Source organism: Gasterosteus aculeatus, chromosome 4, assembly GCF_964276395.1.
Source record: "Gasterosteus aculeatus chromosome 4, fGasAcu3.hap1.1, whole genome shotgun sequence".
In the NCBI taxonomy this organism is placed as follows: domain Eukaryota; kingdom Metazoa; phylum Chordata; class Actinopteri; order Perciformes; family Gasterosteidae; genus Gasterosteus; species Gasterosteus aculeatus.
The window spans coordinates 30,530,180-30,546,881 of record NC_135691.1 but is presented as its reverse complement, the minus strand read 5'-3'; the positions used below and the strand labels follow the sequence as shown (position 1 = coordinate 30,546,881).

Sequence of the window (16,702 nt, the reverse complement as noted above, 5' to 3'; positions counted from 1 at the left end):
AACATTGTTGCAAGGTGAAAGTTAATAATAGATTAACAGGGAAGGTTAAACCACTGCAGGGAGTGAAATGTATGTTAGACCGGTGTTTCTCAACCTTTTTTTCAGTGATGTACCCCCTAAGAAATATTTCCAAAGCTTTTTTGTTTGAAAAAAGTTGTAATACACGGCGCTGTGCCATCAGGGTCTGATTTGTGAAATGAAAACACGCTGTCTATTTCTTTCTATTTCATAAGACATCCCCTTCCGTTGAGACAAAACTCTTTGGGGACACTTACAAATACTCACGCTCAGGTCTGGAGCCAATCCAATAAATGGCTTCAGCAGGAAGGCCTGTGTTTTATCCATCCCTTTGACGCCCCCTAGTGCATTTGATGGGAAATCTAACTGAGGCTCGGGAAACCACATCAGTTTGAATCAGTGTTTATGTTTCCCAGAACAGACTTGGGCTGCTTACTTACGTTTTGGCAGAAGAATTAAACAGGAAAGCTTTTTTTAACCATAATACTAATAAATCTCACAACTGTCTGTCGACCGCACAAAAGGTGTCCAAGACCATATACACCACTATCATAGAGGACTTTAGTCCATTCAAACCTGTTAGAGGTTTATTTATGTTATACCTACATAGAGCTGAAATAAAAAATATACCCCAGAACAAATTACATTGATATTAACCTACCTGATGTTGGTTAGTATAGTACTCTAGTACTGAAGTATTGATTCACTACTTGTTAAGTCATCAAAGTAAAGCTACTTTTCTCCTGACATTGTCAGTAACGTTATCGTAACAGTTTAATGCCAACAGTATTACTCCATCGACTTTTCCATGTTGATTTAAAACACTGAAATATCCAATCCTCCTGCGCAGCTACTCATGTCTGGTTGTTTACACTCTCTCTGGCCAAACATGGCCGTTGACATACTCACTCGTAGAAGTTGGTCTTCGTGAACTCTTTAAAATGCGCTAATCTTAAATTACAAACAAACTACTACGCAGTTACCAATTCAATTGTTTTTTCCCTCGCTGTTGTTTTATTTATTTTTTTAATCTTAAATTCCTGTGGTCCGTTAGCCACTCAAGCTAGGTAGCGAGCTAACTTCTCCATAGGGAACAATGACAGCGACTTCTGCAGGTAGCGCCAGCTGTCTCACCGCTAAAGGACTGGACATAAGCCTGGCTGCTCTGCAGCGACAAGACCCATACATCAATAACATTGTGGACGTGGCCAGTCAAGTTGCCCTGTATACTTATAACAACAGGACAAATGAGTGGGTAAGCCGTAACTTGACTTGATATGCTAACTTAGCTTAGCTTCGTACCTGAAAGGCGCGCTTTGTCATCGACACAGATTTTCTCCAATTTAAGTTTGACCATTTAGAGGACGGCAGCTGTTGTTGTTTAGGGTTCAAAATGTGTTTTTTTTCTTAACAATTGAAAGATATAGTCCTGTATTATTTGATTTCCTGAAACATTGAGCCACAGATAATAGATAAAGATGCGCATTGCCCCCGAGCACTTTAAACGTAAACAAGTATTTTAAACTGCTCGCTCTTCATCAAGGGTTTTTTATTTGTTAAATATTTCATTTAGCTTGTCTCCGGTGACTAGATTAGGCTGTGAAAATTATCACTTTACTCTTTTTTTCTTTTATTGTACGTGTTTCTCAGGAGAAGACCGAGGTTGAAGGCACCCTATTTATCTACACAAGGTAACGTTCATGTTTATCTTGTTTCCAAAGACTTTCCGTGCTAAACTAACTTGACTTAAAGTAAAACTCTTCCTATTTGATTGTTGGGAATTCCTCTAAAGTTTTTTTAGACGTATTGTCATATCATAAAGCCGTGCCTGAATGTTAACAGTCTAAATGAAGTATTTTCTATTTAATATTTAATCACTTAACACAACTGTTTGTGTAATACATCACGGGCAATACGGTTGGACAACATTACACAGCTGAAGTGCCTCTGGTTTAAAGTTGAAGTTGACTCACTTTTGCACAGATTCTTCACCATTATTTCTGTGTCGTGTCCTCTTCGTGTGTCAGACTGGCATCTCCCAGGCATGGTTTCACCATTATGAACCGACTCAGCATGGAGAACCTGACGGAGCCAATCACCAAAGACTTGGACTTTCAGCTCCAGCACCCCTTCCTGCTTTACCGCAATGCACGATGTAAGGAGAGCGCTCAAACTGCTACACACAGACACGCCCTTCTGATGTCCACTCATTCTTTATTGATCCCTTCAGTTATTTGTTAGCTCAACACCTGTGGAGCGCACTACATGCACAGGCACATTCAGTGGGATTTTGTAATTGTTGCAATTTTTTTTTTAATTCACTGCAGTAAATTCTAATTATCAGTGCCTGAAGGTTTGAACTCAAGACGAACCTTTGTTTATATTAAACTAGTGTTGGGCGGACAGTCACAGTGTGAACACCCATGGATGACCAACTACCACCACTAGCCACATAGACTGTAAAACAACTTTGCTGTGTTTCACGGGCAGCCAGAGACATTGTGACCAACTTTTGATAAATGAAGACAAAGTCCAGCAGGACTGAGAAAGAGAGACCAGAAAAGACATGGACTAACTGGGAAGAAAATTTAAATTTGAAAATTGCACAAAAAACAACAGGATTAGTGCTTCTTTTTTATTTTGTGGATCTGGTTCAAAGGCACAAAAAACAACAGGATTAGTGCTTCTTTTTTATTTTGTGGATCTGGTTCAAAGACTCTTGTCTTGATCCCTTTTTTTAATGTCCCTTACTCTTTAAATTGCTTACATAAAATACGTACACTACATTGCGTATATTTCATCTAATAATCCACATGAGACCAAATCCATCTTACGTGACTTTTAAGACCTGACAGCAAAGTGATCACAGCACACTTAAAAATGCCAGGTTTATCTATAGCCACGAGGAGGAAGTTAGATAAAAGATCAACAATTTGATAGCGTGACCAAAGCGTGTAGCCGACTGCCCGTTTTAGTCGGAACAGCAAGTTCCATTTAAGGAGCAGAGATATTGCCAGTTCTGTCAGCCTCTCTCCCTCTGAGACTTACTCACACGCTCTCTCGCACAGACGGGCACACACACATCACAGTGTGCCGCTGGTACAAGAGCCTGACGGCACTCCAAAGCCAGCCAGCAGAGATTAGATACACCGCAACAGTTCCTGATAAAACCAACTCACTCAGGAATAGCTGAAACACACACAGACCTCCCTCCCTCCCTGTCTGTCTGTCTGTCATGGTCTCACACTCTCCATCAGGCTCAGTCAGAGGCAGGTGGAATGCTGTGTTTAGATCCCAGTGGATTCCTCACGCTTGCATTGCAGTGTTTCATTAGTATTACTGATATTATAAAATACCCTAAAGGCTCAGGGAAGAAATGCATATGACTTCCCTGAGACTCCTTAGTATTTTCTACTTTAGTTTGTAATGCAGTGAGGACACAAATAAGATCTGTGGTAATACTGGTCTCTGGATGTGCTTCAGGCATCGGTAATGGAGAGTAAATTGCAAGGGAACAGCTAACTCACATTTTTTGGTGAAGGATAGGAAAGGAATTTAGAACGCATAAATCTGGGTAGCGGTTACGTGAGTTAAAGAGTGGGTGAGTACATAGCAAACCTAATGGCTCCAGACGATTGCACTGATATGAGACGGATAATAAAGCTGGCAAATAAGGCGAGATACACAGACGGTCGTCATCGAGCTGATCTTTATCACCACAACACTGTGATTCACAAGCATTTTTGCACCAGCAATTTCTTTAGCGTGCGGATTTGTGACTAGGCCTAGCCAGATTAAACTAAAAACACATGCACACAAATGACACCACATAGGCTCTAATACACATCCAAATGTCACATGATCACCAGTGGGTGTTTCCCCAAAGGTATACGTGGGTGGGATGAATCCCTTCCAGGAAACTGTATAAACAGGCATGCATCTCAGCTCAGGAAAGTTTTTTTTTTTTCCCCTCGCCAACACTGTCCGTAGGACTATTTGGACCTCAGTCCCACCGTGTCACGACCTCTGTGAGCAAGGGTCGTGGAATCTTATCCTTGGATAAACATGTAGCTCGTGGTGCTGCCGTTGCTTCCTGGAACGGCAGTTGGCACAAAAGTGGCACCCCGTGTTAAAAATAAACGGCGGAGGATTGAGATATACCAAAATACGGGACGCGATTAGGGAGAGATCTCTCTGGGAAGTTTCCCCGTACAGGCAGGACGGTTAGAAAGCTTTTTACATTCCTGTACGCACCTACTATCCCCAGCAGCCTTTCAGTCGGCCCATTATCTGCAGTGCCCGTGGAGTTAGGTGCCCCCCCAAACCCCGTTGTGTTACTGTTTGATTGTCGGCTGTGGCTCCACTAGATGCAGGTAGCTAACGGCCTGTTTTAATGTCTTATTCATTCAAAAACCTTTTGTGGGTTGTCCCGAACATGCTTTTGTGACTTTTAGGTTGCGGTGGTCTCAGTTTGACACTTCATGTGCCAGTGACAAACTCATGGCCAAGGCTGTTTTAAATTTCCCGTATTGACAGCTGACCAAAAATGAGTGAATAAGTGGCTATTTTAAAAACAAAGTAATTGTTTAAGTAACAGACTTTACTTAGTTCCACCTCCCCAACCATGAACATGAACATGAACAAGATGTGGCCATAAAAATAGCTTTTATAGACCTTAATTCATTGTTTAAACAAGGAAAGCAACAGAAAATGTAACGTGGCCCACTCGGTTTACATCAGCAACAACCCGAGGCGCTGTATATCAGGCTGTATGGACAGTTCTTACCTCCAGGTTGGACGTATGTGTACCCCAGGTTTCTCTCTGACACCATCAAGCCCTTGAATCTGACCTCGGGTTCTTCCTCCAGTCTCTTATGCTTGGGCTTCCTCTGAAACAGGCCTCTCAGCATGGCTCCGTTGCAGGGTTTTTCTCTCTTTGAATTTGAATTCTACCTTGAATCGCAGCTCCAGTAGCGCTAATCTGTCGATACCTTTCAGTGAAAGTGACGCCGAAGGGTGCCGTGACGCTTCCTCTGATGCGGTTTCAAAAGAATGTGGTGATGGTCAGCTGTTGCAGTTGGCAACGTTAGCAAAAATAAAGAAATTAATTTCAGCCCAACAGGGAAGGTGTAACAAGAGCGGTGATGTCTTCTCAGATGACTTTTGTTTAGTATTTACTCCCCCAATGTCATGAATTCCATTCTTCCAAAGAAAAGAAGTGACGGTTGTTCTCGGTCCACAGTAATTCCAAGCACAGATGTGCGTAAGGTGTGACAAACATCCAGCAGACTAAACATCGCCTGAAAGAATATCAACCCTCCTCATCGTGACACACTGAGCTGATCAGCAGTGAAAATACACCTCATCCATCTCGGGCAATGCGGCTGCCAACAACTTTGTCTGCATTTCTAACTGCGCTGAGTCTAAACCAAACACAAGTATGTCGAGAGCAGTCCAAGCAGCGCACTTTGGGTGACAGCCAAACACTGTTGGTGTATTGTCAAAGACCGCGGAGCTCAGATTTAACCCCAAATGCCTCGTTTTTTTTAACTCAAACGCCAGCAGAGGAGCAGTTGAGATGGAATAAGACTTAAAGGCTCCAAGGACGAGAAAAAAAAAAAGACTATGAAATAGTCCCTTATCCGTCCAAGTCCCTCTGGACTGAAGTTGCACAGCAGACACCACGCGTGTGCCAGGGATCCCCGTGGCTCGGGACGGTCGGGGGGGGGGGGGGGGCGGGGGTCAGTTTTTTTTCCGCTCGAAAACGTGAAGGCTGGTGTTCGGGATCGCCGCTGCGACGGCTCCTCTTGCTTCTCGCTGTCCTCTTCACTCCGTCAGCGTCTTGTCCATCCCTCCCCTTTTTCTGTCTCCCTGACTATCGCCCTGAAAGTGTAAACGTCGTTGCCACGGCCCCTTCTTTGTTGGTGCTACTGGTTGCCGTCCTCCTCCCACTCCGTCTCTCCCTCTCCCTTTCTCTCGCTCCGAGGGGTGATTCTATCTGTTTTGAGGTTTTGACTGTGCAGTTCAGCGGAGCTCAAAGCGTCTCATGATCTCCTCTGTCTTCTTCACCGCGTCCTTTGTTTCTCTTCCTGACTTTGTGTTAAATGATTTATTGTCCTGTTGTTTCACCACATCGGTTGACTTATTTGAAGAAACTCTTGACAGCTGATGAGCTCCCCGCAACTAGATGTTTCTCACTTTGACGCTGGTAACTCTCCCTTAACACACCTCACTTCTTTCTATTTTACATCCGTCTCGTTACCCCCTAGATTCCCCCTAGATTCTTCCAGCGCTCTGACATAGAGTCGGTGTCGCTGTGATCTCTAACAGTCTCATCCCCAGTGAGCACTAAGCGGTTGCAGTTACTTATTTTGCACTGGGCTGATTTTCCCAGGCTCGACTGAAGTGTGTGTGTGTGTGTGTGTGTGTGTGTGTGTGTGTGTGTGCGTGTGCGTGTGCGTGTGCGTACCATGCTAACCTCAGAGGCTTGTCCGGCCTTATTTGCAGCCAAGTGTGTGTTGTGTATATTTTTGTGCATGTCTGTCTGTGTGGGAATGTGCGCTTGTCTCTTTTTGGCAGGACTGGGAGTGGAGGGGGTTTGGGGGGGGGGGTGGTAACTGTCCACCACATGCAGCAGATGACTTGGTTCTCTTTGCCTTGTTAGGGTGCACCTTATCTTCATTGGGGATTCGTTCTAAGGAGTTAGCGGGTTGGGGCGTTGGGTGATGTCCTGCTGTCTGATTAATGGTTCTCAAGAGTATGAAGCCTCACTGTTGTGTTTTGGTACAGACTGAAATGTGTTTGAGTGGCAAACACTGTTCAGCAGGTGTGGAATTGTACTTCATACTCCTTTTTATCTAATTTGCATCTAATGAGTTTATTATTGAAATCCTGTGTGTGTGTGTGTGTGTGTGTGTGTGTGTGTGTGTGTGTGTGTGTGTGTGTGTGTGTGTGTGTGTGTGTGTGTGTGTGTGTGTGTGTGTGTGTGTGTGTGTGTGTGTGTGTGTGTGTGTGTGTGTGTGTGTGCGCGCTGTACTTGCTTTGCAGCATGATGCATGAAGGAAATGGGACTCTGGCTGTTGCTCTAAACCTGTTTTTTATTTTTCTGGGACTACATTTTGTTCTTAAGTAAAATTAGGAGTCTTTCCGCACTGACTGGAATTGAATCGGATGCCTGAACTATTTTTTTTAATGTGCTTTTGGAGCCAGAATGAAAGAAAAAAAAGTAAAATGAGTCCCCTTGTTGTGTAATGCAACTTGCTCACTGCGGAGTAATCCCATTTACCTCCCTTGTTGATCATATTTGTGTAGTTCAGCAGACTCCAGTTCAGAAACACATGTTTCCCTCCCTGTGTAACGGCACTGTTGGCTTTTGTTGCCCTTTGGGAAATCACTTCTTTGAGGCCCAGCAGGGCTATTAACTAACGCTTCACGTGTAGGTCGGGCCTGCGTTGATGTCGTGGCGGCGGAGTTGGACGACAGAATGTCTCTGCCTTCATTTGATTGTGACGGCATTGCGGCTCTGAAAAGTCATTCCGTTGTCTGCTGACCTTCCCGGTCGCTGCTTTTCCTAAATCGACCGGCGGTTTCGTTATTTCAAAGCTTTACTCTGTCTTCAACGTCAACTGGGACGTCCCCCTGGACCAGGACCTTTTTGTTACAGGTGTTCAAAGGTTCACTGCTCTGTCTCTCTGTCCCTCTCTTCCCCAGTTGTTATCCACGGCATTTGGTTCTACGACAAGGAGGACTGTCGACGCGTTGCGCAGAGGATGAAGACGTAAGTGCTTATACAACACCAACGTGTACGTACACAGAAATTGAAAACAGCACGGGGTCTGCTAAACGGCGAGTAGTGAGTTATTAGCCTCGGGCTGACACTTTGTTTAATGTCTCGCTCTCTGCACACGACAGAGACTGCGTGTGTTTACTAATGGATCCACTGCTGATAGGTAGAGCCGACTAATGACATTTATTATGTGAGAAGATGGAGTGCTTGTCTTACCCACTTTACTGCTTCGCTGTTCTGGGTCTGTATGTATTCTCACGTGGACGTACTCGTGTGTGTGTGTGTGTGTAGTTTGACCCAGCAGGAGCAGACCCTGGCTCAGTCGCAGGGTGGATGGTTGTCCCCAGGAGGAAGGGGAGGAGTCGTTGGAGGAGGAGGACGAGGAGAGGTTGGGGGAGCACTTGCAGGAATAGGAGGAGGAGGAGGTGGCGGCGGCGGCGGCGGCGCGGGAAGTCAGGCGAATGCGGTGGACATAATCCAGATGTTGACCAAGGCGCGCACCGAGTATGACAAGGTAGGATAACACCAAATAATCTGCTCCCCAGAAAGTATTTTGCCATTGGTTTGTTTTGCTCTGGGATAATTTGACACGCGCTTTATGGGATTGTTTACATCTCTCTGATTCTCTTTTTGCCTCTTTTTTTCCCCCTTTTTCTATATGTCTCTCTGCATTCAGTCTGCGTCAGAACCAAAGGAGATCGGAGGCAGCAGCGTTCTTCATGGAAACCCCAACCTGATCAAACCGATACCTGTTAAACCGAACAAGCAGGTAAAACATAGACATCCACTCCCGGTTTCCCAAATGATGATCATAAGATGTGTGATGAACAGTAAGAGAGGCTATTGATTCCACAGCAAACTAGATAATAGTATCTGCTAAAGCACAAGTCAGTTGGTTTTCACAACCAAAAGCAGGAAGTGTCAATTTGACATGGTTGGTAGTCTAACTCTCTCTCTCTCTCTCTCTCTACCGCCCCTCCGTCTCATCCAGGACAGTGACACTCAGCCCAAGCCTCTCTCTCTGGCCACTCTTTTTGGCTCTCAACACTCACCCAAACCCGAAACGGTCCCTCCCATGGCCGCCCCCGAGACGGGGACGTCGGTGGAGCGAGTGGCGCGCCCGCCCGTGGCCCGCTCCCTGAAATACGGCGACGCGGTGAACTCCAGCAGGGGCGCGGCCTCCGAGGGAGGCGCCGCGGTCAGCCGTCCAGACGCGGCGCCGAGGGCTACGGTCGGAGGACAAACAGTCGGGCAGCACGGCGGGAACGCCGTCGTGGGCTCGCTGCCGAGTCCCACTGGCGCCCGTCAGCAGCAGCAGCATCCTCCCCAGCACTGCCCGGCCATCCAGAAACTCATGCAGGGACAGGGAGCGGTCGCGGTGGTCGGAGGTGGTCTTCAGACCCTGTCCGAGTCCCCCGAGAACCGGCTGTGTGACAACGGGGTGCCGCTGGAGCTTCACCACCATCATCACCACCTGTACCATCATCATCACCAGCAGCACCACCTTCATCATCAACAGCAGCTGCAGCAGCTGCAACAACAACAACAGCAGCAGCAGCAGCAGCAGCTCCATGCTGACCCAATCATGAGACTTTTCCAAACCCAGCCCACGCCGCCCTCCACCAACCTTCCCGCTTTGCAGCAGAGCCCCCATCAGTCCCCCTCGCAGACCCTGCTGGTGGATTCGGTCTCCTGTTCACACCTCCAAGCGCAACAAAGCCAGCAGCTGTTTTTCAACCTAGCTAAATCTCAGACGGAGGCACAGGGCAACAGCCGGTCCGCTTCAACTATACAGGGGCCAGGTGGGACATCTCTTCTGAATAAGCAGTGTGACCATGTCCTGAATGAGTGTGCAACATGCATCTTTCGTACTGAATGCATTTTAAGATGTGTACGAGTACCATTTTTCATTGTTATTTTTCTCTGCTCTACCAGGTTTGCTTCTATCTCAGGTGACCGCCGACCAAGTCCTTCAATCTTTACAAGGTGTGGCATCAGTTTCCTCAAAAAAATAATCGCTTTGTGGTTTCGGTTTTGTGTCAAGCAACATATGACCGTCGCAGATTCCAACCCGCTTGAAGACGGAGCTGTTCACACTCTATTAATAGTCGTGATCGCAGGTCCACCTACAGATGTTTGCCTTTGTATCAATCTTTAAAATGCCTCTGCTGAGATGCCTGTTTCATCTGATCATGCCCTGCTGCCAGGTCCGTCTTCCCAGATGCCGGGTGTGGTGTCGCCCCATGAGCTCCTGCAGAAGCTCCATGTGGTCCAGCAGGAGCAAAGCCTGACTCCCCACGATCCCCCGCGACTCTGTCCGGGACTGGCCCCTCGGTTCTTTGGGCCCACTCAAAGTCAAGGGCCGGTCTCTAACCAGACCACGGCCACCGCGGGGCAAAAGGCAGCGCTGCAGTTTCAGGTGAGCGCTACCCAATGGTAATCTACTACTTGCTTTACCACTTCTTTTAGCTCCCAGTTAATACATATCTCCGTCCATCCAGGTCATCTCCCCCCAGCGGATACCAGCCACTGTGGCCCCCAACCTGCTCCTCTCCCCTAGTGTGTTCACTCAGGCAAAGTCCGGCGGCGGGTTTTCAGCTGTTGCCCAAGAGAGCTGCGCTGGCCCCTCGACCAAGTCCCAACCCCCGCTGCAGGAGGAGGTCAGGGTCCTGTCCAGAAGCCAGATTCAAGCCACACTGCTGCACATGATCCAGGTATACAGATATTTTATTACTGACCGAATCTCACACCAGCAGATTATATTGCTCAAATCATTTCCCTTTGTCTATTTGTTCGTTGCGGAAAAGCAGAGTACATGTGAGAAAGCACACGCAGGTCGTGCACACAAACATACAGTATGATGAGCCTCGCTTGTGTGTTTCAGACTGACAGCTCATTCCTGGACACCATCTACGAAACCTACGTCAGCCGCTTTGCTAATGACTCCAGCAGCAAGTACTGATGACGCTTCACACCTTGTGTCTACACATATACTCCCTGTCCAGAGTAGTGGGGCTCATTCTTCTACATCTAACATGGATCTAGCTCTTCCAATCTCTCTCACACACACACACACACACACACACACGCGCAGTTACTGTATCTCCTCTGCACTGAAGAGCCAGTGAACCTTTAGAACCAAGTCGATTGCAACAACAAAAAATAAGCAGTTCAAAAATGACTTGTGTCAGTGTGTGTTTCCATTAAAAAAAAACACATTACTTTTTACATTGAATTTTATTTTTATTTGGGTTTTTTGTAATTCAAAAATGAATTTTGAAACAGTAGTGCTAAAAGACGCACTCAAACTGACTTGAAACTGGCTCCACTTGTGAAATTGAATGTAAAACATTTTTTAGTTCTCTGTATATTTGCAAACGTAAATATGTTTATTTGTTAACCAAATTTGTTGGGTTTTAATTTACAATTCTTTTAAATGAAGTTCATACTAATTTACTTTTACTATCCAAATTATTTTAATGTTATTAAAATGGAAACTTGTTGTTTTTAATTATTTACATTCACTCTAGCTGGGATGAATATCTGTATTTTGTATTTTTAGTTACTGTTGATAAATTGTCAAACTAACTCAAAGTAGCAGGGAAAGTAGAGGAGACTGTTAACTTGCCCTACCTCACAGGGACCTAGTTTTTATTCCGGCAAATGTCACTTCTCTGATGTCAGGATTTTTTTTTCAGTTTAACATGAACAAACAAATACATTGACAATCTTTTAACACACTGAAACATCACCCCAGTTGTATCACAGGAAGTCCCCTCAGCAATAATACAACTTTAATTCATCAAACAGGCCTGTCAAATAAACTGTATTGTACTGGATGTACTGGATTTAAAGCCATAAAAAGCAGCAGAGAAGATATTTAGATGTATCCAGTGATACTTGTTTTCAGTTCACAGGCCTGTACAAAGCTAATTTAGAAGAAGGTATGTTAGAAAATGCACTTCCAAAATACTGTACTGTCACCCTGAAGTCAATACAGATGTCACAGTTTGCTGTTTGCTCACAGCGCCTGTGAACTTGTATACAGCAGCCACCAGAGTTCACAAAAAACAGCAACAACAGACAAAAGAATACATTTGAGAGCAACAAATAGAATATTTTTTTTCCTATTTTTGTACTTGAGCGAATTCAGCAAAACGTATTGTCAATGTACAAATAACCAGCATGTTACATTATTAAATAAATGTAAAACTAACGTAGAAGTACAAATCCATTCTTATACAACATATCTAGTTATTGTCAGTTGCTGTTTTTATTCATCCATAAAGTATTTTTTTCTTTTTTTTTTTGTAATTTGAAACATTGTGAGACATCGGAATGCAGGTGAACATTTGTAAAATGTTTTATGTCTTTTTGTCCGAAATGTTTTGCTCTTGCATAAACTGGAATATATTTTAATCGGATATTAAATGTTCTCAAACTTACTCTGGTGGCTTGCTGTCTTTTTTAATTGTCTCCCTGCGACCGTTATTACGATTATTATTATTATTATTATTATTATAGTTATTATTCAAGATTGATCCAGCTTCAAGTGACACTTACCACAATAAAGGTCCACTCGTTATTGCTTTAATGTGCCACGATCGATAGTGTGACATAATGTCCACAGTGATTAATCATCTACTTGTACACCACCAGCAGTATTGAGGGACCTTGCCCAATTAACTCTAATAAACCTAAATGTACACGTTTAGTTTTTCCGATATTAAATTGCTCCCCGGGTTTGTCGCGCCCCGCCGAGCACACGGAACGAGCCAATAAAGCGGAGCTGCTGACGCCACCGAGCAGCCGCTGAGCTCCAGCAGACAAATCACAAACGAGGTCCACTCAGCGGCTGTTGTGGAGATCAGCGGATGAAGCAGCTACTCAATGCATTTTGTAGATGCCATGTTTTACTTCAACCATTTTCACAACATCGCCGTGCATGTTTTATTCAGTGTGCAACATCGGCGCTAAATGTCTCTTGAGTAAATGAACTGACAACAAATGACACATGAATAACTCACTGATTCATTGGCGATCCGATGGACTAATTCCCCCCCGTCCATGAAGTCATCCGCCGGTCTCCCATGACAACCGGGACAATGGGGATAATGACCAGCTGCTTTCAAAACTTTCCCCCATGGCATACAGGCCTACAGTGGGATTCTGTTAATAACGCAAAGAGATTTAAATCCAAAGATCGTGCCCTCCCTGGGTGTTACATAATATTGTCGACATTCTGCGGGTCCATTAGTACTAACTGGTGTTGTCATCGGGGCTGTTAATGGCTCACACCCGATCAAGGATAGGAAACGCTGTGTGAAAGGACCACAGTCCAATCAATCTGCTGCCCACTTTTTATTCTTACGGTAGTGGAATTTGGCTGCCTCTCCCTTCCTTCCTGCTTCCTCTGCTCAAAACAACCGCACATGGTCATCAACATCAGTACCAGAATTATATAAGCAGACGATTTAAGCCCCGAACCAGACTCAGCTATAGCAGAGTTCAAAAAGAGGCGTGAAATATAGTGTTCGGAGGGCAGTACGTGTATCTTATTCAGGAGTCACACACACACGCAGAGGTTCCAGACCACTGGTTTAGCTGATGGAGCCAAATCTAAGGGCTGACTATTAGCCCTGACTTGGACTAATCAATGACTTTGGGATGTGTGTGTGTGTGTGTGTGTCATTGGCGAGGGAGGCGGAGTCTTTTTCTCCAATCCAATCCACTTTTGTTGCTTCTGTATTCTCAAATGGAGGATGTCATCCGCATTAACTGGTTTTACTTTTGAAGTTCAAGAGGTGATGCATCAAATGAAGACAGACCAATATTGGGTTTTTTTTAATGGTTATGGTTTATGAGGGTTTTTTAAAATCTTTGTTCCTACGCTAAAGAGTCGTTCTGAATTCAAACAGAATCTTAGGATTCATCCCTCGTGTGACTTGATACATCCTCCTACAGGACGAGGCGGGTTGGAACTGTAGCTCAGGTGAGTCATTGCTCTTTGTCAGTCTGTCGGACAGTTTGGGATTGATGCTGAAAAGGTTCCTAGTTTTATGTATTCGTTGTTGACGTGATGAAAAAGAGAGGTGAATTGGAAAATAAGATACGTGTTCTAAAAACCGATAGGATAGATAAAATTAATTGAAATCAAACAGAATAAAAACATTATTTCACATCCTCATTTTGCTCTTGATTATGATTTAGATTGTCTTTGTTTGTTTTAGAGACAATTATCTGCAGAACGCTTTTGTGTTCAACTTTATGCTCCACCGCTGACGGACCATAGAGTTGCTTCCCAAGTGTTGAGTTTTACGAAGCAGCAACTGCACCAGCTTTGGTATAATTGGATAATTCAGACTTATTATGTTGCTGTACTTTCTGAGTGAGTTGCGTAATAAACTCCTTCACCTGCTGATAAGAGAAATCAAAAGTTTGTCTATGATCGAGGGAAGGAGGGAGGATGAGGGGGGCTCATCCCTACACCAGTGATCTGGGTCAGTGGGGGAGGAGGAGCCCAACAGCTGCTGTAAGCGTACATAAGTAGAATGTGCATGCATGCATGCGCGTGTTTGTGTCACTAAATGTCTTAACCGTTCATGTTATTAATCCGAATGCATTTGTGTGGCAGATTTTGACTTCCATAACAGCAGGAGTGTGTGTGTGTGTGTGTGTGTGTGTGTGTGTGTGTGCGTGTGTGCAGAGTTTCTCTGCTTGTGTTTCTCACTGTGTGTCCCTGGTATTTGGTTAAATGTTACACTTTTACACACAGCTCTTAGTTGTGTAGAGTGCTGGACACCGTTCCGTGCCTCATGTCTCTGCTGTGGCTCTCGTTCCGTTTAAATTGTCATTTGGGTTTTTCCACTAAGCAACAGACACGAGGTGAGGATTTGTTCTACGGACCATTGTGTGAGGCAATATGAGTCCACTAGGTGTCTCACTGTGTTTACGTTACAGGATTGTCTCAGTCAAGCGCATCTTCCTCCACAAATAGCGACTCCCTTCTGATGCGACTACAACCGTCCCGCCGGGACTCTTCTTTTCACTCTTCCTGATGTCCTTCCTGCTCCCATTCGTCTTCTTTTGTTTTCTTTCACTCGCTTCCCTTCACTTCTTTCTATCCTTCTCTCCTTCTTCCCCACCAAAGACAGATGACCTCTGTTCATTCTTACCACCGCAGCCGCCTTCTCTTCCACCCTTTTTACTTTCTCAGTAAAAGCAGACACACACACACACAGATTGATTGAAGGGGAGAAGAAGGATGGAAAAATAGCAGGTGAAAGAATGAGGAGGATTAAGAACAAGAGAACACACAACTGAAAGCAGGACTAGGATGACAGCAGGTCAAAGAGCGTTAGAAAGACGACAAAGGCAGGAGAGGGAGATGGTATTTGTGTTAATGTGAGTGCATGTGTGTGTGTGTGTGTGTGTGTGTGTGAGAGAGAGAGAAAGCGAGAGGGATGGAGAGAGAACAAGAGGGATGGAGGGAGGAGGGGTTTAATCCTGCCTGGATTATGGTATAAACTGGTCCCGCGGAGCAGGAAGAGATACGCTGGGGAGAGACAGAGAGAGGAAGTCCCACTATCGCTCCATCCATCGTTCGCTCCATCTCACTCGTGGAGTATCCGCGTCCCAGCGCTGCGCGCTTTCCTTTTCCGATCCACCGGGATGTGAGGTCAGCGGGGAAAAAGGATCCATTCTGGGGGGAAGGGGGGGGGGGGATTCAGTCCGTCCTGCTGGCGAACACCTCGCTTTCTGGCAAAGCGACAACTTTGAACGCGGGGCGAAGAGAAAAGTTCACCGGGACGAGTTATCTGCTCCCTCCCTCCCTCCCTTCCTCCCTCCCTCCTTCCCAGCATCCTTTGGACCCGAAGAGCGGCGGCATGGAGGAGAGAAGATGAAGAAGGGAGCAGTAGTGATAGGATTAAAAGGTGTGGAGAGAGAGTTGTAGGGACATGGCGGGACTCCCTCGTGACTCCCGGTGCTCGGACGTGACCTTTGACACCGGAGACGACAGCTTTCCAGACTCTATTGTGTGCCGTGGTGACCAGCTAAGCTGACATCAAGTCATCCACCACACACGCTGTATTAGTTGTCAGTCATATGTGAACTTTTCTCTCCAGACCCACGTCTCCCAAAGGGAAGGGTTTTTAAAGCTCTGCCCACGTGGCATAGTGTGTAATCCATCTGAGAAATTCCATCTATATTGATTTTAATCTTCCTGCAACCCGCTCTCTGGCTCCAGCTTGTGCTCTTCTTGAATTTAGCGCCCCGCGTTTCTGGTACGGCGCGTGGGATCGTTTCAATCTTACGGATTTAGAGGAAAAGTAGCTTTCAAATCTGCCCCACTCACGGACTTCTGGCTTCTCGGTATCTTTCTTGAAGCCAAGTTGAGCCTCGATTCTGAGAATGCTTTGAGGATGACAAGCGTCCGCTGTCGTCCGATGTCTCACCTGAGCTTTCTGGATCCTCTGCTTTTCCTGAGCAGGCCTCGGAGTGTCAGAGATCCTCCACATGTCACTGCGGCTCCTTGTATCTCTTAGGCTGCACATTTGCAAGGTTCGCCTCTTTGTGAAGTCTCCAGAGAGCCGTGCATGAATGTGTTAAAAAAGAAATTGTGGATAGGATTACTTTTTCAGGCAAGTTGACGAGAAGTGGTTTGATTTCCCCTGTCATTTTCTGAATCAGGCGTGTCCTCGTGGTACGGTGTGATTACTCAATTGGGTAATCCATATTTCATGTAACAGTGTATCACGTCACTCAACTCAACTGTCACTCACCCGCTCACGATTTTGGTTTAACTCGCTTGCAGCTTCAGTGTTTCGCTTGACTTCCAGCGCTCTCATTGGAGTTGTTTCAACATAAAAGCTCACTAAAAAAAAGCACCTCCCACAA

At 45.4% G+C, this 16,702-nt stretch overlaps 3 protein-coding genes across 25 annotated transcripts in view; 2 read left to right on the top strand and 1 right to left on the bottom strand.

Moving 5' to 3' along the window:
• cacna1c (calcium channel, voltage-dependent, L type, alpha 1C subunit) overlaps positions 1-5,741 on the bottom strand; it is a 144,585-nt gene extending 138,844 nt beyond the window's left edge. For all 13 annotated transcript variants that reach the window (XM_078100273.1, XM_078100275.1, XM_078100272.1 and 10 more), the window contains exon 1: positions 4,805-5,741. In XM_078100273.1, the coding sequence (XP_077956399.1) occupies positions 4,805-4,928 (124 nt within the window). In that variant the 5' untranslated portion in view covers positions 4,929-5,741. The remainder of the gene's footprint in view (positions 1-4,804) is intronic.
• dcp1b (decapping mRNA 1B) lies at positions 853-12,249 on the top strand. The gene is made up of 11 exons (XM_040175359.2): positions 853-1,273; positions 1,669-1,709; positions 2,046-2,173; positions 7,729-7,795; positions 8,096-8,318; positions 8,481-8,573; positions 8,796-9,606; positions 9,740-9,790; positions 10,012-10,223; positions 10,306-10,518; positions 10,689-12,249. The coding sequence occupies exons 1-11, from the start codon at positions 1,115-1,117 to the stop codon at positions 10,764-10,766; spliced, it is 2,076 nt and encodes a 691-aa protein (XP_040031293.2). The 5' UTR covers positions 853-1,114; the 3' UTR covers positions 10,767-12,249.
• A 1,127-nt stretch (positions 12,250-13,376) lies between these two features.
• Positions 13,377-16,702, top strand: part of cacna2d4a (calcium channel, voltage-dependent, alpha 2/delta subunit 4a) — a 66,925-nt gene continuing 63,599 nt past the window's right edge. For 3 of the 11 annotated variants that reach the window (XM_078100288.1, XM_078100290.1, XM_078100287.1), the window contains exon 1: positions 16,213-16,366. In XM_078100288.1, the coding sequence (XP_077956414.1) occupies positions 16,322-16,366 (45 nt within the window). In that variant the 5' untranslated portion in view covers positions 16,213-16,321. Of the gene's footprint in view, positions 13,797-15,351; positions 15,739-16,211; positions 16,367-16,702 lie in introns of those variants that run through there. The other 8 variants (XM_078100294.1, XM_078100292.1, XM_078100291.1 and 5 more) reach the window with 6 other exon arrangements.